This window comes from Zootoca vivipara, chromosome 6, assembly GCF_965207765.1.
Source record: "Zootoca vivipara chromosome 6, rZooViv2.hap1.1, whole genome shotgun sequence".
Taxonomy (NCBI): domain Eukaryota; kingdom Metazoa; phylum Chordata; class Lepidosauria; order Squamata; family Lacertidae; genus Zootoca; species Zootoca vivipara.
In genome coordinates this window covers 8,049,539-8,077,475 of record NC_142589.1, presented here as the reverse complement: position 1 = coordinate 8,077,475, position 27,937 = coordinate 8,049,539, and the positions used below count along the sequence as shown (strand labels likewise).

The window sequence follows — 27,937 nt, the reverse complement described above, 5'->3', positions numbered from 1 at the left end:
AGGCTGCTCCTCATGGCCAGGAACATCTCAACCACCCTGCTCCAAGGGACATTCATCCAGAGACTCACAGCAACCAGACGCCGCCTGAGGCAACTTTCAGGGGGGCTACAGCAACAAGAGAAAGAACTGGGGTGGGGGGTTCCCAAAGGATAATGGTCAGGGGAAAGCATCCAAGGTGGGTCCCAAGCATTGCTGCAGCCCCAGAGCAGGGAGCAGAATGGTGTCCCCCCCCCCATCCCTTGGCAACCCTCCACAACTGCTATGTGGTTGGAAGTATGTTGAGAAAGCCACAATGTGCATTGAAGGGTCTGCTCACCACCCTCCACTCTGGAACCACCACCCCTCTCTGAAAAAAGGGTGGTTTTTTGCACTTTGGGCTCATGCTGGGACCTGGAGGGGTAAGAGCATTTGTGCCAGTTGCTTAGATCTTTTTTTTTATTGGTGGGTGGATGCCCAGATTCACAGCCCGCTTGACAGAGCACGGAGGAAGAGGACGACGACGAGGGGGTCTTGAGGGGAGGGGGGAGCCGCTTCCGCTGCTGCATTATCTCTTTGCTCGGACAAAGTACAAGGCATTGGTTTTGGGATAGTACTTGACGTTCTGCTTCTTGTCCATCAGGCCGCCGAAGATGATGACCTCCCCCCGGCCCTGGACCACGGTGTGCAGGCTGGTCTCGGGGGGCCCGACCACACAGCTGCTGTGGAAGACCTTCCAGGCCACCCGCCCGTGCTCCTGGGCCCCCCTGACGTCCAGCACGTACATCTGCATGGGCTTGCAGTTCACACTCTGGTACAGGGGCTTGCCCACGTTCAGGGACTGCGGCGGGTGGTGGCCGAGCCGGCGGGCGATGGGGGGCAAGGCATGGCCGTCCCCCTGGGCGGAGACGGGCCGGGGGATGCTGGGGGCTGCCGCCGCCTCCGTACCGCTAGCGCTGCTGCTCTGGCTGCCAGGGGACGCTGGCGAGGAGACCAGAGGGGGGCTGAGGACAGCCAGAGTAGGGGGCCCCTTGGCCGAGAGGGCTTTCACCGCCTCCAGACTTCGCCTCAAGGCGCCAGGGGAGACAGCGCCCACCAAGGAGCTGGCCGTGTGGGGTGGGGTGTGGAGGCCGTTGGTCTGCTCCGGAGGGTTCCTGAAGGCCAGGCTGACCGTCCTGTTCTCTGCAGCGTCCAGTTGGCAGGCCAGGGAAGTGGCCGGAGGCTTCGGCTCCCAGGTTAAGTCAGCCACCGCCAGCCGCAGGTCCTTCTGGTCAGGAAGGGAGCCTCGCCGGGGGCCCAGGGGCAGGCCGGCCTTGGGGTCATGTCCTTTGATGGCGGAAGGCGTGCCGGGAGAAGCGGCCTGCAGGGGACTGTCCAGAGAGGCCCCCCCTGTGGCCAAGGGGCCGGGTGACAAGCCCCCGCTGCCGTTCAGGATGGGTGAGCTGTCCTCCCTTGCCGGCGAGAGGCTACCTTCCCGGGAGCCAGAGGGTGTCTGCCGCTGTGCCCGGGGCCTCAGGGTGCCCCACCGGCCGTTGACGCAGGGCGCCTCATCTGCCGTCCGCACCGGGGACTGGGAGCGATATTCCCGCGCCTCGGGACCCAGGGCCGGCGGGGTGGCGCTGATGGGGGACGGGCGGGAGTTCAAGCTGGGGCTGAGAGGCGCCCGCCCGCTAGGGGCCTGGCTGAAGACCACCACGCACTGCCCCACCTGTAAGAGAAGAAAGGCCGGGGGCACAGCATCACCCCTCTGCTGCTGAAATCAAGGGGGCTGAGAAGTGCAACAGGGGCTCCTCCTCTCTCTGAGCCCCACTCAAAGTGGGGGTGGGTGGGAGAGACTCAACCCTAACAGGACCTCCAGGCAGGGCTGGGAATTGCCCTCACCTTAAAGCTGGGGTCCCCAGACTACGGCCCACGGGCCAGATGCGGCCCAATTGGCCTCCCAATCCGGCCCGTGACGACCCCCGCCACCCGCTGCCGCCGCCCACTCTTCCAGGTCGGAAAAAAGCGCTGAAAATCGTTTGTGCGCATGCGTATGGGCCTCTCCCGACCCAGAAGAGGTCATTTCCGGTGCACTTCTGGGTCGGGGGAGGCCCATACGCATAAACGATTTCCGGTGCTTTTTCCGACCTGGAAGCGCGCCACCGTGCCAGTAAGTGTGCGTGCGCATGCACACGGGCGCGCCCTCCCCCGCCCTCCGGGTAAGTCTGGGGGACCCCTGCCTTAAAGCCCCTGAGAGTCGCTACTGGTGGTACACAATATGGATGTGCCACAAGTGCTTAAAAGGCACATTTGCCACTGGGCTTGAGAGCTGCAAGTTCAAATCCCAGCTCAGCCAGCAGACCAACCCACTTGCGAGATGGGGTCACATATTTCCCCCCCTCCCTTCTAATTTTTTTTTAAAAGGAAGCCCACCACACTGAAAGACCTGTGGGTGAAGAGGCAGCCCTGGCAGCTGTTCCTCCCCGCCGCCCCCCAACCCCCCCCCCGCTCACCCTGCAAGCCGGATGGCACCAGAGCTCTGGGGCGCCCTGCTCTTCGTTCTCCACCTTCAGGGGCTGCCAGGTCCAAGGGTTGGAACTCATGTGCAGCAACCAGGCGTCCTTGAACAACTGGGGGCAAGGAGGCAGGTCAGCATTGTTAGGCAGAAAAGGAAGGAGGGGTCAGCCGGGCACAGGAGGGGGTCCTCTTTCTGGGCTGCAAAGGGGAGCCAGCTGGGGACACCCCCAAGATGAGGAGGGGCTGACTTTGCTCTTCAGAAGGTGGCCAGTGCTGACCTCGAAGGACAGAAGGAGCCTCTTTCAGAATAGTGCCGGACAGGCCCAACATCCCACTCCTTTGATGAGGATCTTACTCCTGCAGAACCGCCCCCCCCCACTTCCTCCCCCACCAAAGACAGGCAGCGGGCAGAAAGAAGGGCAGCTCACTTGCTTTGCCTAAGTGGAGCAGAGAGCCAGAAAGCCGGTCTCGGGTGGCTTCTAGGAAAACAGCACCCACAGAGTCTGTCTGGGTGCTTCTACAGTAGACTGGAGCCTTAAAAGGGAACGAAAGGGGGAGTGAAGAGCCCCCGCAACACGGCCTACTCACCGCATTTGGGCCCCCACAGCCTCCGAGGACCAGGATGGTTTTGTCGTCTATGACGATCTGGCAGAGAGGGAGAGAGAAAAGTGGGTATGTAGTCTTGGGGAGCCCAGAGAGGCCAGGAGCCTACAAACCACCGGCTTGCCCTCCATTAAGTCAGGCCCCTGCCTGGCCCACTGAAGCCAAGCTCTGCCTACTCCCACCGGCAGCTGCTCACCCAAGACCTTCCCAAGGTCAGGAGCAGCTGTATCCCGACGGCACAGGGCACCCAGAAGGCCCCTGGTTAAATCCCCACTGGCAGTATCTCCAGGCAGGAGTGGGAAAGACTTCCTGCAGAGCCACTGCTGCCAGTCAGTGGAGGCGGCACTGAGCTAGGCAGACTAGGGGGCTAGCTTGGCATAAGGCCTTTTAGGTGCCGGAGATGGGACTTGGCGGGCTCTTGCGGGCAGGGGATGCAGAAGAAAGGGAAGGTGTCCTGCCACACTTGGCCCCTGGTGGGCTTCACTGCAAGCAGAGATGCTGAGGGGGGCGGGTAAAGAGACGCTCACCTGCGACTGGCCTCCTCGCGGATGAGGGGTGGGCCCGGAGATGGTTGGCTTGGACCAGGCCCAGTGCTCCAGGTCCAGTACCCAGACATCATTACTCCTGCCAGAAAGAGAGACGGGCAAAGAACCTTATATGGAAGTTGTCCTTTTTTTGGTATTGGTGTTGGACATTATCATGTTTTTCATTTGAAGAGGGGAGGGGAGAAGAACAGACTTACATTTGCCGAGATCCGAGGGACCCCCCAAAGACAATCATTTTGTCCTGGATGACACAAGAGGAGTGGCCAGCCATGGGAGGGGGTCCATGGGTGGTAACCACGCAGTTCCACCTGAAGGGGAGGCCGGAGGAGAAGAAAGAGGGGCCAGATGAAGCTACAAAACAGTGCACATGTGCATGCATGCATGCGCGTGCGCGCGCACACACACACCCCTACCTCCCTTGATTGATCTTTAAATTTCTACACTGCTTAAAATCTCCAAGTGGTGTGCAAAAATCTGAAGCAGCGACGGGCAATTTGAACAAAACATTACAAAAATATATATGAAAATGTTGCATTAATAGAGAGCTGCTGATACATATACATAAATATCAATTCATTTCCCTTCGGACACACACTTCCTTCCTCTCAGCCTACGGGTTCTCACCCCAGGGTCCCACAAACGCTCAGCTCGCCCACAACAGTCTCACCACGAGAAGAGTTCCTGGAAGCAGCGAGTGCTTTTTGTGGGCAGGTCCAAGGGAGTGGTACTTCCTCAGTCTGCCCACAGCTGGGCCCACTTGTCTGTATCTTATCGCAGATCTCTGGATAGCCAGCTTTATCGCTTTCTCTTGCGCACGTAACGTCCCACCCTGGCCTCGGTTTGGCTCAGTTTATCTTTCGTTCGTTTGCCCCACAAAATGTTATTTTGTTAATTGGGTTATATAGATGAAAGTTAATAAAAATTCTTCACGTGCTCACAGCAAAAAATAAATAAACCAAAAATAAAATCAATGCAGGACGGCTGTTATTGGGCAGTGTACAAACCACCGGAGGGGCAGGAGAGAGATTTGCTCCGTTGTCCATGTGATGGCCCTTTAGATAGCCAAACATCTGAAGGCCTGTCCCATGGAAGATGGAGGCAGCTTGTTTTCTGCTCCTCCAGACCTGAACCAACGGATTCAAGTTCCAGGAAAGGAGATTCTGACTAAACATCAGGAGGAGCTTTCTGAAGGTCTCCATCAGACACTCGTGGGCTCTCCTTCATTGGAGGTGTTTAAGCAGAGGTTTGATGGGCACCTGCTAGCAATTCTTTAGCTGTGATTCCAGCACCACAGGGGGTTGGACCAGGTGACCCGTGGGACCCCAAATCTACAGGTCTGTGATTCTATACACCTGAAATGAAGGTTTGAGAGTGGCAGACCGTTGTTCTGAACAGCTCTTACCAATTCTTAGAGGGCGAATAGGTATGGATTTCGTCGAAGAACCTCTCTGGCTGGTGCAGGGGGTAAGGGCTGGGCCGCGTCCAGCCTCCAAACAGCACCAGCAAGTCTTTGTATACCACAAGGGTGGCCCCCGCCTTGGGCGAAGGGTAAGAGCCTGCAGGGAGGAGGGAGAGAAAAGCAGATCTCGCTTAGGAAAGGGCTCCATGGATACATACATACATGAAAAATCCAAAGACAGCCGAGGACCTGACCCTCCAGCACACACATACACCCCCCCCCAACTACCCGATTTGCAATGGCCAGAGTTTGCCGTTCTGCCTGAAGTTGGGCAAGCGACGGGGACACAAGCCACTGCCTGTCTCCAAAGTGGAATGGGAATGAAGCCCTGGTCGGAAGGCAAGGAGATCCCATTTTGAAGAAGCCTCTGCATCTTGTCTGCAAATGAAGTTGAGCAAGAGCAGGGGAGTCTTGCGGCTGCCCCTCCCCTGTTGCCCAAGTGCCAATGTCAGCAAGGAAGCTGGGCTCTCTGCCCCCTGGAAATGCCACCTGCCCCAACCTATCCTGCCAGCATTGGGTTATTTCTGTTATCAAATGTGGTTTTTACTGAGAGAAGCTGCTGCTACGAAGTGGTACCCAATGCTTCTAAGCAAGTTCATGGAATCCTAACCACTGGGTTCACAGTGATTCCTACACTGCAGGGGGTTGGACTAGATGACCTTTGGAGTCCCTTCCACTTCTACAGCTTTATAATTCCTCAATGTCCCCGAGACAGATAACACGGAGAGAGGAAAGTGCCTGCGGCTCCAACCAGGAGACGCTGTTTCTTCCTCCAGAGGATTCTCCTTTCATGGAGAGAGCAGACAGGGCTGGTGGGTGGGATACTTCAGTCCTACCCAACCAGGGGGGGGGGGAAGGAGAGACGTGTAGGAAAGGTAACTGGGCACCCAGAGGCTTCCTTGGGAACTTGGCGCCACCAACACTTCCAAGGCGACCTTGAGAGTCAGAGGCCAGAGTTGCAAGGAGGATCCAAGACCAAAATTGGGGATGGGGCTATTTGCAGCTCACGCCTGCAAGGCTGCAAAAATAGGCCCCTAAAGCTAGACCATCCAAAGCCTGGCACATGGCATAACCCCCCCCCCCCGCCCCAGGCTCAACGGATCCCACAGTTCCCTGGAGAACCTCCCTGAATTCCAGAGGAAGTGGACAGGGCAGTGCAGCGCTGGGACAAAAATAGCCCTCCCTGGCGGAAACTGCATTGTCAAGTGCCGGGGAGGGGGAAGAGAGTCAGGAATGCAGAGAGCCTCTGTGTGTGTGAAAGGGCTACGCTTTTACTTCAGAGGAACCAGCATTTCTGGGGTGGGGAGGCTGCTCCTCTGCCTGCACCCAAAGAAAAATGCAAGAGGAACACAGAGCATGCAGGACAGGGCCACATCTGCCCACAGCCCCTCCCTCTTTGCCAGTTCCACGTCTGCCCCCTTGAGGACTAGGAACCCGTTTCTTGGTTTGCTTTAAGAAATGAAAAGGAGAAACACCAAACACACAGCCCTTTTGCAGAGCTGCTCCAGGGGGTGGGGCGTTGGGGATGCAAGGGGGCCCCGCGGTCACGGCAGACCCCCCACCAAAAAAGAGAATAGCCTACATATCTTGCTCCCATTTGCCGGAAGCAGAGGGACCGGCCGCCTGGCTGCAAATTGAACTCCCTCCTTGTTTCTGTGGAGGGGGGGGAGCAGTCGAGGGAGGGGAGGAGTTGGCAGCTCCTTGTACAAGTTAATTAATGCTTTCATCAGGCAGCTCTTGAAAGGGAAAGCATCACAAAAACCCCTAATTTCCTGCCAGGCTGACGGGCAGGTGTTTGGGGGGGGGGTTGAGGACACCCCGCCTGCAACTCCCTGACAATTTACGGGGGGGGGGGGGGCTTTCCTTCCCCAACTCAAGCTTTGTTTCTCCTGCCATTGCAAGGGAGACTCACAGCTGGGCTGCATTTCAGCATCCAGACCGGGATGTGTGTGTGTGTCACCTAGATGTCCCCACTGCCTGCTGGAACATCTACACCCCCACTAGCACCCATCAGCTCTCCCACTTTTTTTTTGCTTTGGGTAGATGGCATATTGCAACCCCCCTCGAAGCAGTTTACAAAGAGATAAAACAATAAAATCAACAAAACCTTACCGGCGGTACTTTTAAACATATATAAAGTCAAAATTCAACTTCCTAAGCATCTGGACAGGCTTGTCTAAACAGTAACGCTTTGGGAAGGCATTGAAAAAAAAATACAGCGAAGGCACCTGCTTGATGTCAGGTGCAGGGAGTTCCAAAGTGCAGACCCTGCCACACTACACAACTGGATTCTTACACAGTCATACCTCGGCTCCCGAACGCCTTGGGAGTCAAACGTTCTGCTCCCAAATGATTGAAAACCGGAAGTGAGTGTTTTGGTTTCCGAACTTTTTTTGGAAGACGAACGTCCGGCGCAGCTTCCACTATTGTTCCTGCTGCGTCTGCGCAACCGGGAACCAATCGGAAGCCGCGCCTTAGTTTCCAAACATTTCGGAAGTCGAACGGAAACTTTTCGGAAACCTCCTCTCCAGCCTCCCTGCCCCTCTGCATCCTTCCTCCTGAGAAAGTGAGGTCTAGCAACGTCTACAAGGCCTTGGATGTCATCCTCCCCTCCTCCTTAGTGTTCAAGGAGCTGCACCCCAGGACCAAGAGTCATGGATGAGAAGGGGCCCCTTCTGACTCCGCTTCAGCCCAGGTTTCTGGCCAAGAACTCCTCTGGGTGGCCCCAGGATGGTAGCCTCCTCCCAGCCAACCCCAAGCTTGCACCTGCTCTCACCTGAGGCCAGTGGCCGGATCCACTCTTTGCTGTTCAGGTCGAGCCTCCAGAGGTCGTTGAAAGCAGCGTTGCAGCTGCTCTGGGTGCAGCCGCCAAAGACATACATGGACTGGTTGGCATCATAGTAACAGGCGCCTGGAGGGACCAGGAAAGAAGGAAGGAACACCAGCCCTGAGTGCCTGGCAAGCTCAAGCCCTGCCCCGAGAGAGAGGGGGAGAGATACAGGAGCCAGGCCCAAGCCTACCCCTGGCCCCCAGAAGACTCCACCTGCCCCAGTAGCCTCTTGCCTTACTGTGGCCCGGAAGAAACCCCCAAGCAGTGCTCAGCTGCAACAGAGCCCCCATAAGCTGACTGTCCTTGAGTGGTAGACTGCCTCTGAATATGCAGGCTCCACAGAGGCATCTCTCCTCTGCCCATTTACTGACATGGCTGGTGGCACCCCTCCCCTCGTTGTACGCCTCCTTCCAGCAACTCTTGTGGCCCATCTGATTGCCAAAAGGTATTGCTCTGTTTCCCTTTGGACCACTTCAGTGAGGCCGAGAGCAGGGTCTTGTCATCTGGGCAGCCCAGGACCTCCATGCACACTGCCCAGGCTTGTGTCCCAGGGAGGTCACTTTAGTGCTGCTAACGCAGCAGTTCGGCGCCACCCCTGGCGCAGCACACTTTCCGGGGAGCAGCTACAACTTTAGCTGCCCCGCACCAGATGCCTTAGGGAGAATGGGCCTGTGGGTCACCTGGGGCTCCTGCAGGAATCATGAAGCAAAGGAGCCAGAAGTTTCCCCTTCCCCACAGCTGCTCTGCAAAGGGCTGAATTCCCACCCCCCAATGGCCCACTTCCCAATCCCCACCTTCCACCTCCCCTGCTCTTTGTTGAAAACAAGGGTAAGCCCCCCCAGTCCACCTCCAGCCTTGAAATCTTCCATGCAAGGAAGCTGAGAAAGGGGTCCCAGGGCTGCAGGCCTCTGCCACCCACCCCAATGCCCTGCAGTCAGCTCCGCAGCCAGGGACTCACTGTGTGAGAAGCGCTGGGTTATGGGGGTCCCAGGGTAGGGATAGGTGCGGCTCTCCCACTGGATGTTGCCTTCTTGAACCGCCTTGATGAAGCCATGGTAGCACTGGTGGGCCACACCTGAAGGAGGAAGAGAGAGTAAGGCAGGCATCACCGCCGGGAATTTCCTGCCTGAGACATTGGGCCTGCCCTGACTACAAAGGTTAGGCACCTCTTGCAGCTCCCTTGAGATTTCAAGCAGCGCAAGGTGGCTGATTCTGCCAGCAAAGGGCTGAGCAGGATACTGAGAACCCTGGACAAACACCTTCTGCGCAGCCTGCTTCTGACTTCCGCTGTTTCTCTGGGCGAGTCTCTTTGGGATTAGAAAACTTGGGAGAGGCCTGTGAACTACGGGGAAGCCTGGCTTGCCATCAGGGGAGACTCCAGCTGTCCTCCCCCACCAAACGCGAGTACCTTTGATAAGGCGGTACCACTGTTTGCAAACCAGGGCTGCCATCTTGTGCTCCTGGTAGGGCGAGAGGAAGGACAATATGTACTCCAGCACTTCTTCCGGCAGCTCCTGCATGGACCGGCGGAGCCGGGCGCCCCCTCCCTCGCCCTCGGCCTCTTGCTCCGGCCTGGCGCTGGGCTCCCCCTCATCCTGCTCCATGGTGGCCCCGTCGACCGCAGCTTCCTCGGGGTCCACGGCCATGAAGCTGTCCTCGTCGCTGTCTGAGGAGTTGGCCATGGCACCATTCCACGTGGCAGCTTCAAAATAAGAGGGGGGGGGAGAAAAGCCACACGTTATTCAGACCCCATGGCTGTCAGTCTGGCCCAGCCACAGGTCCCCAGAGGGTCCCAGCCCTCAAGCGGACAGCGGAGGCAGCTGCCGTCTCCCTCCCTCGCTTCCCGACCTGCCTGCTGCTCTCACAAGAGAGATGTGTGAGAAGGAAAGAGGGGCAGGCTCTGCCCCACCTTAGACGACAGGCAGTTTTGCCATTTCCTCGGCACAGCCGCCAGCCCTACAACCCCCAGAGGTCTGGAGAGGGTTGACACAGAGGCTGACACCCCCCCCCAACAGGTCCCCTGCACCTGCTCAGGACTCTTGGGGGGCATCAAGAGACCTCCACCCAACATGGCTCAGGTGCAGGTCGTGGCCAATGCACCCTATCTGGGGGTCACAAAAGGAGTGTCTCTCCCCATTTTCCCCAACACACACACACACACACACACACGCCAGCCAGGCTTGTCCCAAACCATCCCACAAAGCTCACCCTTCCCATGCTTCCAAACATTCAGTATCAGTGCCCTGCATGCCTCAGGGAGCTTTCATCAGCCTCACGCTTTGGTTCCCCCCCCAGCAGGGTTCTCTTTGTCCTCAAAGGAGGGTGCTATGCCTGCAACCCCACCACCCCTGAGACAAGGGGAAGCTGTTGAGAGGAGAGAGCCTGTCCATCACTGCCACTTAGAGAATAAAATACATTGCCCTTCTCAAGGGCCGGAGAGAGAGATGGAGGAGGAGGAGGAGGAGGGCTCCTTCAGCTGTAACTTCAAAACTGGTGCCTAAGTTTGTTTTTCTTCCTCCTCCTTCCCCACCCAATTTTCCTTCTGTGTCATGTCTTTCAGACTGTCAGCCTGAGGGCAGGAACTGCCTTGTTTTACTTATTGTTCCATAAACCACTCTGGGAGCCTTTCTGGCTGAACAGCAGGGTAGAAATGCTTTAATAGTAATATTAGTCCATAAAAAAGGAAAACAGTTTGTGCTCCAGCTACCAACCCTGTGGGTTCACAGGCTAAGACCCCTCTTGAGGATTTGCTAGAGAGTTCAACATCTTTAAATTAAATAAAACACATGTCTCTTCTGAATGTTCCTTGCTAAGAAGGATGTCATTAAGCAAAACCCTCCTTGAGGGGTCCTGACTATGTCCTTGGTCTCCATCCACACCCTTAAGCCCTTCCAGGCTGGAGCAAGACCCCTCCCTCAGAAAAGGATTGGGTGGGATCTCTGCCCCCCAGGCACACACCCTTAGCTCTGAAGGAATGCATTAATGGAAGATGCACAGGTTTGAGATGAAAGGACAATGGGTTTGGCAGTTCCAAGGATTCACATTTGATGTAAGAACGTCTCTTTTGTATTTTTCAAAATAACTTGAAGCCAAGCCAAGCCTGGAGGCAACGGTGGGTCTGTGCTGGGGGCCTGTTGCCAAGTGCACCCCCCCGAATAGGAGGGGCCAGAGGACAGCCATCTTTGAACCAGCTGCTGGAGGGTGAACCTGCAGCCGTAAGGACTAGCAACTTGGGTTTTTTAAGCATAAATTCTTAGGCTTCCGAGTTGTGAGCTTCATACCAGCTGCACGCACAGTCTATCGTGCAGCCTGTGTGCGAGCAAGTGAAAACCCTTCCTGCAAACTTTGCAAATTATTTTCCTGTAGAGCACTTTATACCGTCAGGTAAGAAAATGTTCCCTTCACTGCTGGCCAGTTATGCTTTCTGCCACAGCCTCGGGGAGGCGTCCTGAAGGTGGTGGACTCACCTTCATTGGAGGTTTTTAAGCAGAGGTTGGATAGCCACCTTTCTGGGATGCTTTAGTTGCAATTTCTGTGATGCAGGGGGTTGGACTAGATGACCCTTGGGTTCATTTTCCAACTCTGCAATTCTATGATTAACAGGTTTTTCTCTAGGCGGGCTGGCAGGCATTCAAAATGCAAACCTTCCCAGCCTCCAGACATTCCCACCAGGAGCCTTTCCCTGCCTGGGGTGTGTTTGTGCACCTCTCCCAGGCGCCCCAACCCATGTAGCCCAACAGCCTGCAGCCCAATTTCCCTGAACTTCATGGGAGGAGAAAGAGGGGAAACCCAACCCTCTTAATTGCCGGTTGTTGCCTCGGAATCTGTCTGACGTTATAATTGCTGGGGCAGAGACAGCTTGCAAAGGTTTTGGTCCACGCCCCCCACCAACCCCCATCTTGCTCAAATGGCTGGCAGAAAGGAAAGTCCAAAGCTGGCTCTCACAGAGACTTCTGCTCTGGCCCCCGGAAGGCAGAAGCCGGCCCTTACGGAAGGAGAGATAAGCTACAACCTCAAGGGGGGGTGTTGTGTGCCCTCCTGCAGGGAAAAGTCTGCGGAGCCCCTCTAGGGGGGCTCTTCTCAGGTTTTAAAGCAGGAAAAAGCCCCCCAATCCAGCCAGAGCTTCTGCCCCCTGCTGATTTTAGGGCAAGTTCTCTGGCAGGGTCTTCCTACATGCAAGTCAGGCTTTGCTTTCATCCTTTCCCTACCAGGTAAGATTCATTCCCAGTACTGGCTACAGGTTTCTCATTGCAAAACTAAAGGCTGTACCTAGCCAGCAAGTCACCTGCTTTACCACTGCACAACAAGGGAGAAAACTGCTCCTCCGCTCAAATCCAGATGGAAGATCGTAATCAATGAAAGCAGCCAGCAATATGGGGTTGGGGTGGTGGGGATCAGGACCCTTCAAATCTCTGCTGAGCCATGATAGCGGCTTCTTGGGCAGATAAGTCAAATCCTCCCTAGTGGGTTGCTGCAATGATGCAAGGAAGGTGAGAACCCTGCGGTCCATGGAGGGCAGGAGACCCAGGGGAGAGGGGACCAGAGGGACGATATGATGATGATGATGATGATAACAACAATAATAATATGCCACCCATCTTGCCCCAGGAACTCTGGGCAGCTCCCAACCAAAAATAGTAATAATAATAATAATAATAATAATAATAATAATAATTTATTATTTATACCCCGCCCATTTGGCTGGGTTTCCCCAGCCACTCTGGGCGGCTTCCAACAGAAAAATAAAATACAATCATCTATTAAACATTAAAAGCCTCCCTAAACACAATACAGCATCTGAAGAATGGGGGGCACAGATCCAGAGACCACTCCCACACTGCAAAAATGGGCTGTTCGCTCAGCTGGCAGCCCCGCTGCAGAGGTTTTTAGTGGTGCAACAGAGATGCTGAGAAGCCAACTGACCAAATGGATCGTCAGAGGGCACCAGTGCCTCCCGTGGAAAGGAGAATGCCCCCCCCCCAATAATGGCTTCTCACATCTAAAGAGGCAGAAAATCCAAGGGGGGACAAAGTTGCCTTTTCCCTTCCAGGAGTTTCAATTAACACACAAGAACACAGGATCACAATTTCCTGCTGTACAACCCAAGGGCCACATCCCGGGGGGGGGGGGGGGAGGCCAGAGGCAGAAGTGGGTGGAACAACAAATGTGGGTTCTGCCTCTGTTTGAGTAGGCCGCTTTCTACAAATGCCCCTGAAAAGTGAGGTGCCATCAGAGTTCAATACCATATCCCATCCAGGCAAAAAGCACTCGGGGGGGGGGACGGCAAAGTGAGGCCAGTGAGGAGTGGGAGCTGGAAGAGTCCCAAGGGCCAGACAGAGGCATTGAGGGCCACATCTCCCCCCTTTCCCGCCCCTCCTATTCAGCTGTCATTGGCTGATCAATTCCCTCCTTCCTGCGCCAACATTCTGGAAAAGAAAGTGAGCGGGAGGCCTTCTGTTTCCATTCAGGGCCCAAATGTCAAGACAAGTTGGCCTTTCCAGATGGAACTATTATGGGCTGCCTCCTCACAGTGAGAGCCACAGGCAACTGAAGTTGGCAAAAACTTCCTATATACAGTATTTATATCTCTGCATCTGCATTGTGCTTCATCATAATTGCTGCCTCAAATTTCAAAACCGACAGAGGGGGAATAATTCTAAATTCAAAATAAAACACTCTATCAATCTCCAAATTTGATAAATGGAAACTGCAAGGAATGACCTGCTGCCTGTCCTCACAAGACAAAGGGGAAAATGTCTGTCCCCCTCCCCTGTGGTAGGAACCCACCCACCCCAAACTCTCTTCAGGGCCCTTATGCCAAGCCGATCAGGGTGTCTCCAGGTCAACTCTGGGGTTCCTCAATGAGGATGCAGCATCCTGTTCAAACTTTGGAGCCTAGAAAGCTGCCTTCTGTGCAGTCACCTAGGTTCACCTAGTTGAGTACTGCCTGCACTGACTGGCAGTGATAACTCCCCAGAGTTTCGGGCAGGAGTCTCTCCCTGTCCTACCTAGACGTGCTGACGGTTGAACCTGGAACCTTCTGAATGCAAAGCAAGCGTCCTTCCCCTCAAATTCTTTGGCAGGTGCTTTCCTCTCCTCCCTGCTCACATGGGCATCAAGGTTTATTACAATCAAGTAGTATATAAATATTGCAAAGTGACAATAAAATGTGTTAGTTCTGGATTTGAATTTTAGTCACTTAGCACCCGAAGTGAGGCTTATGCCCTTGGACCATGACTAACCTGAGCTTCCCTGAAGTTCCTGTAGTACAACTCTCTTTGACTACAAGGATTGGCTGTGGCTGATAGGAGCTGAAATCCAAGACCAACCCTCAGAGGGCCATGGAAAGCCAGCAGAGGAACACCAGTCCTGTTTGCTCCAAAAGTGAGGCTAGGGGTGTGCGTGCTCCACCCCGCAGAGATCAATGTCCCTCCTCAAAGCGCCACAGTTGACATTTGCACCCAGGGTGCATGGAAAGAGCTTTGCACCAGCTGGCAAGAAGTGGGAGATACAGTTCTCTTACCCCGAGAAGCAGAGGTAGAGCCTGGCCATGGAGCGTCCCTCACAGCCTCTGGTTGAAGTTATTGCTGCCCAAGCAAAGCAACACTTCAGAGCTTCCTTTCAGAGTTTACGCTCCAGTCCTGCCCATGTTGACTTGGGCGTTAAATGCCATGTAGGATGCCAGCCCCAGGAGTACCAGCCACCTTGGCCCTTTCCCCCAGGAGGCAGTTTGTGGGTCGGCAAACAAGAAGGTGCAACGGAGTGTGGCCTCATGACCTGCTTTTGTGACTTCTCTGGGCCACCATGAGAGACAAGACACTGGACTGGTTAAAGAGGCTTCCAAGGGCTCAGCTGAAGTTAAGTTCAGGGAGTGGGGACATCTCCATTTGTTCACAGTGGGTGTGCTAGGATTGGTGCTGGATTCAGATGTTGCTCAAGAAGTTCCCCCAGTATTTCCCACTTTGAACAAGCAACGTCCATTTCTTGGCTAAAGTGTTTTGCTTTTTTAAATCAACCCCTCCTTTGGGCTAAGAATCTAGAATATTCTCTGATACCGCTTAACACAAAATACCACTTAATACGAACGAACAACGGCCCACTGTGCCAAGCCCTGCTCTGGAGGTACCACTCTCAAAACCGCCACCATGTAGAAGGAGTTGGCAAGAGTGCCTATGGATAACAGTGGTGGGAAACCTCAATATAGCTGCTGGGAAGGCATCCCCCCCCCCAAACAACCCACATGCCCCTCCCCGGCAGCAGGGCCATTTCTGCCACATCAGATCAGCACAAGCAAAGCCAAGAAAGTGAAAGCTGAATTTGTCTTCTTCACATGACAAATTCTGGCAGCAGCAGCAGCAGGCGCTGAGGCAGAGGAGCCCGTGCCTGTGTCATCCTGTTGGGCAAAGAGGCTCTGGGGGCCTCAGCGGAGCAGGGAAACACTGAGCCCACCTGGGCAAAAAAGGAGGGGTGGGCCCTCTGGGCTGGAGAGGAGAGGCGCAGCTCAGCACAGCCGCCATTGCAGGCAGTGGAGGCTTCCTTCCCCTGCTGGGCAGGCAGCTCAGCTTCCTTAAAGAGAGACCCAGCCAAGGAGGCCCTTGCCTTGGCCTGGCCCCAGTCCCACGATGGGGCCCCTATACCGGCTGCCATTTCAGGCAGGGCCAGCCTCTCCTTTCCATGACGAGCAAAGGAGCGGGAGGGCCAGGTGGCCCCTGTCCTCAGCCTTGCCTGGGCCAGAAGGAACTTCCTCCAAGCCTCAGTCAGGGCCCCGGCTTTTGGCATCACCCCCCTCCCAGCCTTCGCTGCGTGGAAACCCCTCAACACCGCCCATCGCTTGATAACTGCACCCCCTTTTCAGATCCTCGCTTGATAACTGCACCCCCTTTTCAGGCATCGCTGGAAATTGAGCTAAAGAGGGTCCCCCCCTTCCCAAAAAACCCCTTGCCAGGTCCGCCTGTCCAGGCATCCCTCGGACGCTGGGGGGAGGAGCGGAGATATCCAGGGGAGCCATTCCCTTCAGGAACCCATTCGGGCCAACCCCACCCTCCCCCCCACTTGCCTAGGCAAAGCCCCCTCCCCCTGGAGAAAACAAGCAACGTGAGTGGATTGGGGGGGGACTCCTCATCTCCCTCCTCATCTCCCCCCGCAGGTGCCACGGATGTCTATTGCGAGGAGGAGTCTGCCTACCTGCTTACCCCTCCCCATATAAGAGAGGTCATATAAGAGATCACGGTAGAGGTGCTCCTTCAGCCCTTCTCCCCCCCCCCCCGCCGTCTCCTGGAGGGTGGGGCGCCCCTCCCTCCCGGTGCTCAGGTGCGCGTGCGGGGGGAGGGTGTGGCAGGGGGAGGGGGAGTCGAGGGAGCCCCTTCCTCACCTGGCTGCCGCTTCCTCCTCTTCCTCCTCGCCGCCGCCGCCTCAGTGTCTTTCCTGCCGCCTGGGCGGGCGCCCAGAGGAGCCCAAGCCACCTTCGCGCGGGGCCTGAGCCCTCCCGGCCACCGTCGCTGCCGCCATCTTGCCGCCGCCGCCGCCGTCCCGGCCGGGGAAGGAGGAAAGGGGGAGGGCAGGGATGGGGCCGAGGGAGAGGTGGCGAAGAGGGACGAGCGTTGCTAACGCGCAGGCGCGCGGGCAGACCGCCGGACACGTGACCCGCGGCGGAACGGCTGTGAAAAGTCCTGTTGAATAGCGAGTGTCACGTGCCCCCACACGTAAAGGGCGCTACGCGACCGCCATCTTGGGAAGGGCAAAGGCGGCGCCGGCGAGGGATGGAATGGGAAGAAGGGGAGGAGCCTAATGGGACCCTTGTCGGCAGACGCGCGCCATCTTGAGAAGGATTGTGACGCCATGTGGGGCGACGGGGAGGGGTCTCAGTGGGGCGGAGTCAGCCGAGAAACCTGTAGCCAACCAGTCGCCTCAAGAGGCAATAGTTTTAAAGACAAATTCATAGCGGAAAGTGTGTCGGAGGCACTATTGCTTCTGAATACGAGTCCTAGAGGCCACAAATGGAGAAAGGGCTGCTGCTGCGCTCAGGTCCTGCTTGTGGGCTTTCCGGAGGCCGGGTTGTCCATTGTTCATAAATATTGCTGAACTAGGTGGGCCTCCTTTGAGCTGATCGAGTTGCAGGGATCTCCTTATGCTCTTAGAAAGAAGAGTCCTGAGTCAGGCAGGAGATCCCTCCAACCCACTATCCTGCCACCAAGCAAGTGCTTCCAGAAAACCCTTTTCTCTGTTGGTTCCTGTTCCAGCTACTGGTGTTAAGAGGCAGACTGTCCCTGGATGAGGAGGCTCCATTCATCTCACACAAAATGGTTTTTTCCATAGCCTACAGCAGTGGATGCTACATTGTCTCCCTTATTATGGTGATATTATAATTTTACTGTGTTTTGTGCTTATTGTGCTACTGTGTGTGTTTCCACTAAACTGTACGGTTCTTTCGGGAGCAGACAAGCTCTAACTCGGGAGACGGAGAATACAGTACATACTTTGTTGTTTAGTTGTGTCCGACTCTTCGTGACCCCATGGACCATAGCACGCCAGGCACACCTGTCTTCCACTGCCTCCCACAGTTTGGTCAATCAAACTCATGTTAGTAGCTTTGAGAACAGTGGCGAACCAACTTGTCCTCTGTCGCCCCCTTCTCCTTGTGCCCTCCATCTTTCCCAACATCAGGGTCTTTTCCAGGGAGTCTTCTCATGAGGTGGCCAAAGTATTGGAGCCTCAGCTTCAGGATCTGTCCTTCCAGTGAGCACTCAGGGCTGATTTCCTTCAGAATGGATAGGTTTGATCTTCTTGCAATCCATGGGACTCTCAAGAGTCTCCTCCAGCACCATAACTCAAAAGCATCAATTCTTTGGCGATCAGCCTTCTTTATGGTCCAGCTCTCACTTCCATACATCACTACTGGGAAAACCATAGCTTTAACTATACGGACCTTCGTTGGCAAGGTGATGTCTCTGCTTTTTAAGATGCTGTCTGGGTTTGTCATTGCTTTTCTCCCAAGAAGCAGGTGTCTTCTAATTTTGTGACTGCTGTTACCATCTGCAGTGATCATGGAACGCAAGAAAGTGAAATCTTTCACTGCCTCCATTTCTTCCCCTTCTATTTCCCAGGAGGTGATGAGACCAGTGGCTATGATCTTCGTTTTTTTGATGTTGAGCTTCAGACCATATTTTGCACTCTCCTCTTTCACCCTCATTAAAAGGTTCTTTAATTCCTCCTCACTTTCTGCCATCAAGGTTGTGTCATCAACATATCTGAGGTTGTTGATATTTCTTCTGGCAATCTTAATTCTGGCTTGGGATTCATCCAGTCCAGCCTTTCGCATGATGAATTCTGCATATAAGTTAAATAAGCAGGGAGACAATGCACAGCCTTGTCGTACTCCTTTCCCAATTTTGAACCAATCAGTTATTCCATGCCCAGTTCTAATTGTGGCTTCTTGTCCTACATAGAGATTTCTCAGGAGGCTCTGTGTTTCCGCTAAAGTTGGTTCTTTCGGGAGCGGACAAGCACTACCTCGGGAGACGGGGAATACAGTACAGTACAGTACCGCTACATACTATATTACCGGGGAAATAACACATCTGTTTTTGCGCATGCGCTAAACACCAGTGAGCCAGAAAGTTATGCATGCGCGGCGACTACAGCCTTAGAGATTTATATGCTCCTGTCATGGACTAGGACGAATGCGCATGCGCCCTATCAATATGTGTATTCCATAGGGGAGAGCCGCGCTGCCCACGCACGCGCAGGAAAAACCCTTTGCTTCGGTAAAGGGAACGGGAACCGCCAGAAACGCGCATGTGCCGAGAGAAGCAGAGGCGCGCGTGCGCGTGCGTGTGCTGAAGTGAACAGTGGCGCTTTGGCAGCCGAGAGAGCAGCTGCGCCGCCGCCAGTACTGGGAGTGTCGCGCGCATGCGCGTTGGGCTGGCTGGCGGCGGAGGGGAATTACAATGGAAGATGAGGAGGTCGCCGAGAGCTGGGAGGAAGCGGCCGACAGTGGGGTGAGCCCAAGCCCGGACCGGGGGCGGCGGGGGAGGCCGCCAACAGCGAGGGGAGGCCGCGGGAGGAGCGACTGGGCCCAGCCTCTCATGGCTGCCGGTGAGGCGCCTTGGGCTCCGCGGTGCCTGCTAGGCCTCTTAAAGGGGCCGCGCCCCATTTCCCCCGGACCACGTGCTCCCTGCGCGGACCCCCCACCGCACCCCCCTCAAGCTCTCCAAAGGGGCTGCCTAAGGGAGCTGCAGAGGAGGTGTCCCGGGGCTCCGATCTCCGCGTGTGGGGGGGCTTCCCCCTCCCGTTCCTCTTTTGCAAGGAGGGGTGCGATGTGGGGATGGGACGCCTCTCCTTCCTCTGCGTGGCCCACCCAAAAGAGGGGTGGTTGGCACTTCAGGGTGAAAAGGCTCAGCTGCATCTCCCCGCATTCGCCCTGCTCGTTGGGGCCGAGGGAAGAGGGACCCCGGCCTCTGAGGGGCTGCAGGAGGCCCCGCGTCGCCTCTTGAACAACAGAGGGGGAGACGCCTTGGGCCGGACCAGGCTCTTTCGCTTGCTGGCCCAGCTGGGACTCCTCTCCTGGGGCTGCGAGGGGCAGCTCCATGTCTCTGGGGATCTTCTACGTGCAAAGCGGGGGCTCCACCGTGGAGCCAAGGCCCAGCCCCTGGTGAGTGCTCTGCGGCAGCTCGAAATGCCTTCTTGCAGCCGGGTTTGTGGAGGAGAAGGTTGCCAGTGCTTGGCCTCCAGACCCTGGGAGCGAGCCTTCCTGAGCACCCATGGGCTTATCTCCGAGTAAACGTGCTCGGAGTAAATTGTGCTGCTAGTGATGGTTGCATGATGCCTCATTTGGAGGCAAGCGAAGTCTTAGGACTAGTAAGTGACTTTGAGAATATTTCCAGGAAGCTTTGCCCTCAGGCAACGCCAGGGCAGGGATTTCAATAATAGGGACAAGGAGTGTAGAGAGGGAGGCTGGTTGTATGGCCTGGATTTGAGAGGCTGCCTGCGTTGCATGTGTTGAAATGGACACAGCAGGAGCTTGTAGGCTCTAGATCTCTTAACCACAGAGCAGCCTGGAGTCTGCCCTCTTGCTTCCTATCAGCAGAGTCTGAGCTGGCCCCTCTTCCCTGGAAGAGCTTCCCCTGGAAGAATCCCAGGAATTTCATAAGTGGCCCACCAGTAGACAGCAGGTCTGCTCACCCAGGTTCTAGCCATTGGTCAGCTATGTAGACCCCGATACATTTGTCACCCTTTTCTTGGTTCCCACTGGTGCTGCATGCAGTGCCTTTGGACCATTCATTTGTGCAAGAGGTACTGTAGTGACAACTGAGATCTCTTTTGGTTTTGCCTATGGCAGCCCCAAGTACCTTGTCAGAGGCTACAGCAGGGCTGGTGGGCAAAGGTCTATCACAGTTTTTCTCTCCGCCTTCCAGCCAGAGAGCTTTATAATGATGATGGTGGTGGTGTTATTTATATGCTGCCTATTGGACTGGGTTGCCCCAGCCACTCTGGCCAGTTTCCAGCAAAATAAAAAACCACAAGAAAACATCAAACATTAAGAACTTCCCTTCAGATGTCTGCTAAAAGTTATGTAGTTGTTTATATGTTTGACATCGGGTAGGAGGGCATTCCACAGTGTGGTTGCCACTACCAAGAAGGACCTCTGTCTGGTTCCCTGTAACTTCACTTCTCACAGTGAGGGAACTGCCAGAAGGGCCTCAGAGCTGGATCTCAGTGTTCAGGCTGAATGATGGTGGTGGATACAGGGCTAAGGCCATTTAGGGCTGTAAAGTTCAGCACCAACAGTTTGAATTATGCTTGGAAATGTACTGGGAGCCAATGTAGATCTTTTAGGACTGGTGTTATATGGTCCCGGCTGCTGGTCACTAGTCTAGATGCCGCATTCTGGATTAGTTGTAGGTAGTGCACTGCTCTGATCCAATTGGGAGATAATCAGAGCATGTACTCTGACAAGATAGCGCGCAGGCAAGTAGAGTCTCAGCTAGCATACCGGATGGAACTTGTAGCCATCCTGGACACAGAATTAACCTGCACCTCCAGCTGAGAGTCCAAAATGACCCCAAGGCTGCATTCTTGGTCCTTTAAGGGCACAGTTAGCCCATTCAGGATCAGGGAGCCCCCACACCTGTCTGCCTCCTGTTCCCTAGAAAGAGTACTTCTGACTTCTCAGGATTCAACCTCAACCCATTAACTGCCTTGAGATGCTCACACAGGACATTCTTCACCTTCACTGGTTCCGATTTAAATGAGAGGTGGAGCTGGGTATCATCCACATACTGGTGAACATCCTGCCCAAACCATATAGATGTCCCAGCAATTTCATATAGATGCTAAAAAGCATGGGGGAGAGGATAGAGCCCTGAGGCACCCCACAAGTGGGTGCCCAAGGGTCCAAACGCTCATCCCCCCACTACTGGAGCTGTTCTGCGACCACCGCTCAATCTCCTTGCCCAGGAATGGAAGATTTGGAATGGAGTGATAATTGGCCATAATGGCCGAGTCCAAAGATGGTTTTTTAAGAAGTGGTTTAATAACCACTAAGGGGTTCCAGGAAGACTCCTTCATAGAGGGAAGCATTCACCACTCCATGGAGCTCATTGCCCAGCCCAGCCTGTTTTTTTTCATGAGCCAAGATGGGCAAGAGTCAAGGAGACAAGTGGTTGGCTTCACTCATCCAAGCAGCCTGCCCACATCCTCCAATTCTCCTCCAGATTTGAGTGTGGCAGGCTGGCGTTGGTAGCTGGCCATATGTGTGTGTGAGGGTGCCAGGGCAGCTCATTGCTCAGTCTTGCACCCTGCGTTCTGGGTGGCAGAGATCTGAAGGAGTGGGAGTTGTGCGTTATCCCACACCCACCCACATATTGCCTGGTAGTTGTTTGGAAGAGGTTTAAAAGCAGGCTTGTGAGAAGCTTCAGTTGTTCAAATGTGTGCTTTGTGGGCTTCCTTTTTGGGGGGGAGAGGCCAGGGGCCATCTGCACCCATGCCCCAGTGTCTGTTCACACTCTGCCTCTTTCGCAATGGAGAGGCTCTAATTTAATGGCTCTGTTAACAGAACTTGTCTCCTAGTCCAAAGTCTGGCGGGTGAGTTAATTTTTGAACCCTAAAGAGTTAGCACATGGCACGGTGAGGGGTTTTCCCTCCTCCAGGCAATCCCCAGGACAGGTGTGGGGTGGTGATGAAACTGATCCTCGTAGGAGGAGGGGGGTATCTTTTTAAGGGGTACCCCCTATGAGCGGGATTGTTCCAGTTGGGCCGTTGCAAGGGGCCTTGTGATTTTGCTTGGGGGAGTCTCCCCTCCCCCTGATATTTTTTTTAACTGGAGGTGCTCACTCTCTGCTTTGGGCCCAAGACAGCTGGCACCCACCCCAACCACCGGTTTCCTTGTGGGTCTGCCTGGGAGGTACAGGCCACCCAAGGGATGCATTTGCCTTGTGCCACACTTGCACCCAGGGGTGTTTGCTGCACCCGTAAAAATAGACTTGTCTGTCAGCTGCTTCATTTGGCCAGGCTGAAAGTCGGACACTAATTTTAACCCACTTTCTGCGCAGCTTGGTGGCCAAGCGCCCGCCAAAGAGCGGTTGGCAGGAATAGTTACAGGCGGATCTGATGTCAGGACAGAGCCTGGCAAAGGGGAGGCTCTGCCCTTCCTCCACAATCCTCATGTACCTTTTTTTCATCCTCCCCCCCCCCCCCCGGACAGGAAACATTTGTGGCCCTCCGGATAGTCATTGGATGCCCACTCCTATCCTCCTCCATGACATAAGAGCATAAGAGGAGCACTGTACCTCAATCAGGCCAATAGCCCATTTATTCCAGCTTTTTGTTTTTGCAGTTGCAAAGCAGATGCCCCTTAGGAAAATCCATCAACCAAGATTCGAGTTCTCCATGAATTTGCCTAATCCCAAACCCATCCAAGTTAGTGACTATCTCTGCTCCTGTGGAAGTGAGTGCCAGACTTTAATTATGCAAAGAGGCTGGACCCAGTTGATCTTTGTGATGCCACAGGAGCATCTTCAAGTTCCCCTGGGAGCAGCAGGGCAGCCACGGAGGGTTCGCCCCTGTCAAGTGCCCTGGCTTGGGGAGGCCAATGGCCCCCCCTTCACTTGTGACTCTGAAATGCACTACGTGAAATTTGACCCCCGCCCCATTTTGTGCCTTGCAGGAAATAGACAGGCGTCTAGAAAAAAAGCTGAAGATCACGCAGAAGGAAAGGTGAGGACGCTCGGACTGTCTCTGGGCTTGGCTATTGCTGGGACCTTGTGGGGGTCAGGGGAGAGTTGGGGTTGTGTTTCACTTCCTTCAAATGGAGGGTTGTCTGAGAAATAAGAGCTGCCCAAAGCATAAGCTTGCAGGGTGGTAGTGCCTTCAGTTTTCTGCTGATTCTGGCCACTAGGTGGCTTTGGAGGGAAAGTGCTGAGAATGCTGAGGGAAGGCACCACAAGGGTCATCTAGTCCAACCCCCTGCAATGCAGGAATCCACATTTTTCCCATTGTGGGGCTTGAGCCCACAACACTTGAGACGAAGAGCCTCATGCTCTACTGACTGAGCTATCCCAGATGAATGCTGCTTGGTTCTGCTCTCCCAGCCAGTCTCACTTGGGCCCTGCTGATCCAGCTGCCAGGAGACGAGGGCTGGAGCCCAGGGCTGCTGCCTCAGTTCCTCGTGTGTTTCTTGCAGGAGTGTTGGTGCTTGCGAGAAGGGGAATTGAACCGTCTGCGGTGGGAGTGGTAGAGGAACACGCAGGGGGGAGGCCTGGTGGGTTTTATTGCATGCTGACGGTTCCTTGACTATAAACATTGTTTGAGGTGTGTTTTCTGTAACTTGTGTTTTGCATGTGCCTGTTTTCGGCCAGGTGAGGGTTCTCAGCCCCTCTGCAAAGAGCGGGACCCCTTATTTCCCCCTCTGCTCTCTCCCTTTCAACAGCAGGAAATCCAAGTCTCCCCCTAAAGTGCCCATTGTGATCCAGGACGACAGCCTTCCCTCGGGGCCGCCTCCGCAGATCCGGATCTTAAAGCGGCCCACGAGCAACGGGGTGCTCAGCAACCCCAACTCTGCCAGCCGGCCAGCCCTCCCGGTGAAGACATTGGCACAGAGGGAGGCCGAATACGCCGAAGCCCGGAAGCGGATCCTGGGCAGCGCCAGCCCGGAGGAGGAGCAGGACAAGCCCATCCTCGACAGGTGCAGGGCTGCGGCAGCAACAGCGGGGGCCTTGATCTCCTACAGCAAGAGGCCCAGACAAGCTGGAGTTCCCCCTCTGGGGCATGGCGCTGGTGGGACTGGGGCTCAGGAGGAGATGGGGGCACATTGGCTGGCCCCTTTTTTGCCTTGAGCGGAGCTCTTCCGCCCCAGCAAGCAGGCATGTGTCATGTGCTAGCTGGGAATGGGGACCCACCAGGGGCTCAGCTGTTGTCCAGCTGCTTGTGTTGTGAGAGAGAAAGAAGCTCTTGGGGTGTCCCCTCTGCCCCCCCAAGTGCAGCAGGCAGTGGTGGAGGAAGGGGGTGCGCCCCGCCCTGGGTGTCATCACTGATTGGGGGTGTGTGACAAAATGAGTTTTCTTTAAAAAGGGGGGGGGTTCACAAAACTTTTTAGGAGTGACGTGATGGCTTAGGCACCTACAGGTTCTGTGCTGCCTGAAACGTCAGTGTGGGACTTGCGTCTGCCTACTGCCTCTCCCTCAGCCGCCCTACAGCTGAGGGGGAGGCGGCGGAGAGGCTCCAAGCATCGGAGAGGCTCGCCCCGCCCCCAGCTGCAGGACACGCCCCTGCATCAGGCATCTGAGCGGCTAGCTACGCCGCTGGCAGCAGGCTTAGTTTGACAATCCCAAGCCAGCCCTACTGGGGACAGATGAGGAGCTTGGCTTGTACCCGCTCTCCTTTCTAGCCGGAAGGTGGGAGGTTGCATCCCCTGAACCCAGCCCTCTCAGAAAGGGAACTGTCCTGAGCCCGTGGCCTCCAGGGGAATTGCCTATTTCATGTTGCCTGTGGGCCCTTTGCTCAGCCACGCTGGGAGTCCCCTCTGTGCGAGTCTCTGGAGTGCTGCGTTGCGTTGCCGTCCTCTTAAGGCTGCCTTCTTTCTCTTTCTCTTGACAGGCCCACAAGAATCTCCCAGCCGGAGGAGGCCCGGCAACCCAGCAATGTGATCCGGCAGCCGCTGGGCCCCGACGGCTCACAGGGCTTCAAGCAGCGCAGATAGGAATGGCCGTCTGGCCGACTTGGCGGCACGAGAGCGGGCACCTCCCCCATCCTGGGCTGTGTGGTGGTGGTGGCAGTGGACACACGAACCTGAGCAGGGGGAAACTACCCGGGTGACTTGCACTGTGATCTCCTTCCCCCCCCCTTTGCTCTGCCTCCTGTGCCCTTCTGCCCCTGGCACTGTGACCCCCGCCTGCCGCTTCCCCCACTGGGATTGGCATACTGAGAGGGCGCGGGCAGGGGCAGGGCAGGGCAGAGCAGGCTCCTCCAGGTTGCTGGGCTTGCCCGCACAGCCACGCCTGCCAAAGCCAGCACCAGCAATAATAGTAATAATAAACGTTTGCGTCTCCGGGCGGGATGGCAGAAGGGCCGGGCGGCATTCTGCTTCTGGGAATGTGCATGTCTGTCCAGGTTGCTTGAGGAGCGAGGAGATAGGCTCAGCGGGAGGCGTGCACAGAACTGCATTTGTTTGCTTTCTGGGAAACGGAGGGGAAGAAGACGCCAGTGACGAAGGGGCGGGTGTGTTTGCTGTTTGGCTTGTTTTATCTCAGAAGCGGGGATTGGTATAGTTCGAAGAGAAGCGAAATGGATTTTGAGGCGCTTCAGATAGTAGTGGGGAAAAGTTTTAACGTGTCCGGCTTCCCCTATCTGCTGCTGCGTAGCAGATGGAAAGGGCTCTCAGCTGCCTGTGTGGTGGGCTTTGGCGAGGCCTCTGGCTTGGGGTGACTCGGCTTGGCCTGCACGCCTGGCCTGGAGGGCGGAGGGGCCGTGACCGGTGCCTCCCTCAACTGCTTGTGCTGCTTCCAGGCGGAGGGTGGGCAGGTGCTTTTTTGCCACTGGGGCGATGAGTTTCCCCGGCCTTAGACTAGTTTAGTTTCCCTGCTGCTGTCCTCTGCTGAGGCCATGAAAAGGGATGGGGGGAAGCCCCGTGGCCTAGCAATGCTTGTGCTGGCCGGAAACGGAAGCCGTGGCAGGCGAGCTGTGAGCCAGGATCGTGGCCTTGTTGCTCCAGGTGTGCTTCTGGTCCTGTCCCTGGTCAGTTTGCCACCAGGGGGCAAAGGAGCTGGGCACAAGCAATAGCTGCCGTGCGGGGCAGGGAATGGATTGCCTTCCCTTGCAAAGTGGGAGGGCATCGTGCTCAGCTGCTGCATGTCTTGCTGGGTGCAGAAATGTGTTTTCAGACGACACCAAGTAAGACTCAGGATGGCAAAAAGCTCTTCTGCGTTGCTTTTCTAACTCAGACAAAATCAGTTGGGTTTTCCTCAAGCAACAAGAAGCCCCTGGTTGGGCCCAATCCACCTGAGGCCCTGGCGTGTAGCCAGCAGCTCTATGCATGCTGGCCCAGGTCTGCTGCATTGTAGGTGCTCCTGAGGGCCGAAGCGGTTGGGCCTCCCCCGTCCTCTCTAGTAGCCATATTGGGGAGGGGCTCCCCCAGCACCCCCCCCTCTCTGAGTGACTGTGGGCCTGTTTGCTTCACTGTGTTTCCAGAGTCTGCCTTTCTTTCTCTCTCTCTCTCTCTCTCTTTTGGTTTTACTGTCTGGTTTTGGAGGATGTCCTGGGTGGGATGTGGGGGGGCAGGAGCTGCTTTGACTGGTTTGGGGCCAAGTGCCCAGTGCACCGCAGCAATGCCTCCTCTTGCGCTGGAACGGAACTTTTACCTACTTTGGGGAGGGGGTGGGAGTTATGGGGAAAGGTGTCTGTTTGTACATCAACCCGAGACATGTACAAAAATATTGCAGAATAAATAACTGGTCAAAAGAGTAATAATAACAATAAAACTACCTGTGTATAAAAAGTGAAAGACACGATGGACCGTTGCTGTCTTGAATTTGCTCCCTTCCTCCATTTGGTTCCTCCAGTGGCATCCTTCAGCCTAATGTGCTGCTCTGCGCTGCTTTCCCCAAACACTGGCAGCAATATGGTCTTCTCGTCCTCCTCCTCAGAGCGCTCGGGCCTTGGGAGAGCTTGACATTTCTGCAGGACCCTGACCCTTGGATGGCTTTTGTAACATGGCCCTGACGCTTTCTTTCCGGGTATAGCAAGGGAGGTGGGAGAGAAAACGTTATCCCTCTTGCCCAAGAGGGGAAAATATGTGAGCAATAACTGCCTGGCATCACCATGACTTTCCTTAACTCTGCTTTGGGATTGGTTGCCTTGCGGGAAATGCTGTCTTTGGCTGCTGCTGCTGCTCCTCCCAACTGCTCTTCTATGGCTGCCTCCTTTCTTCCACTTAGGATTAAGTCTCCCCCATCTCCCCCGGAGCTGTACTTAGCTACTTTCAAGTTGCTCCTAGGAGGAGGGCCCAGGCCCCACCAAGAAGAAAAGCGGTTACTGCTGTGCCACCAGCTGCACCACGGTCAAAAAGGGGGTGTGTGCTTCCATCCTGCAGGCAGGGAGGTGGCACCCTTTTCGCTGTCTGCCTTTGTGGGGCTGCTCTGGCATGGACAATGGGGCTACGGTCTTGTCCAGGAATCAGTGTTGGAATAAGTTGAAGGCCCTCTTTGGGGGGTGGGGGGGAGTGTGTGTGTTAGAAAGGGGGGGCACTTCTTAGGGTGTGTGCATGGGTTCCCACATGGCAAGCAAAGAGGCTGCACCAGCCCACAGCCATCCTACATATGCAGACAAAACATTTTATAAATGTATTTTAAATAAATGTGTTAACTTTTAAGTATGTGGCCTCATTTATTCTTCTTATTCCTCTTGGTGCACTTGCATGCATTTCCCAGGCGTAGAATTTTCAAATTGTAGAGTTGGAAGGGACCCTAAGGCTCAGCTAACCCAACACCTTGCAATGCAGGAATCTCAACTAAAGCATCCATCCATGGCAAATGACCA

The 27,937-nt window shown here is 55.3% G+C and overlaps 2 protein-coding genes across 3 annotated transcripts; one reads left to right on the top strand and one right to left on the bottom strand.

The window, feature by feature from the left end:
* Nucleotides 1–421: 421 nt before the first annotated feature.
* On the bottom strand, nucleotides 422–16,644 carry FBXO42 (F-box protein 42). The gene is made up of 10 exons (XM_035119480.3): nucleotides 16,281–16,644; nucleotides 9,318–9,611; nucleotides 8,868–8,984; nucleotides 7,856–7,990; nucleotides 5,023–5,176; nucleotides 3,818–3,928; nucleotides 3,603–3,699; nucleotides 3,061–3,117; nucleotides 2,469–2,585; nucleotides 422–1,684 (listed from the first exon to the last, which is right to left on the bottom strand). The coding sequence occupies exons 2-10, from the start codon at nucleotides 9,589–9,591 to the stop codon at nucleotides 545–547; spliced, it is 2,202 nt and encodes a 733-aa protein (XP_034975371.1). The 5' UTR covers nucleotides 9,592–9,611; nucleotides 16,281–16,644; the 3' UTR covers nucleotides 422–544.
* A 2,002-nt stretch (nucleotides 16,645–18,646) lies between these two features.
* SZRD1 (SUZ RNA binding domain containing 1) lies at nucleotides 18,647–27,770 on the top strand. Of its 2 annotated transcripts, none has more exons than XM_035117932.3 (4): nucleotides 18,647–18,906; nucleotides 23,073–23,122; nucleotides 23,835–24,089; nucleotides 25,001–27,770. In XM_035117932.3, exons 1-4 carry the CDS (start codon nucleotides 18,856–18,858, stop codon nucleotides 25,101–25,103), a joined length of 459 nt encoding a protein of 152 aa, XP_034973823.1. In that variant the 5' UTR covers nucleotides 18,647–18,855; the 3' UTR covers nucleotides 25,104–27,770. The 2 variants fall into 2 exon arrangements, with proteins under 2 accessions (XP_034973823.1, XP_060132299.2); XM_060276316.2 differs by having other exon boundaries at nucleotides 18,842–19,559.
* Nucleotides 27,771–27,937: the final 167 nt, after the last annotated feature.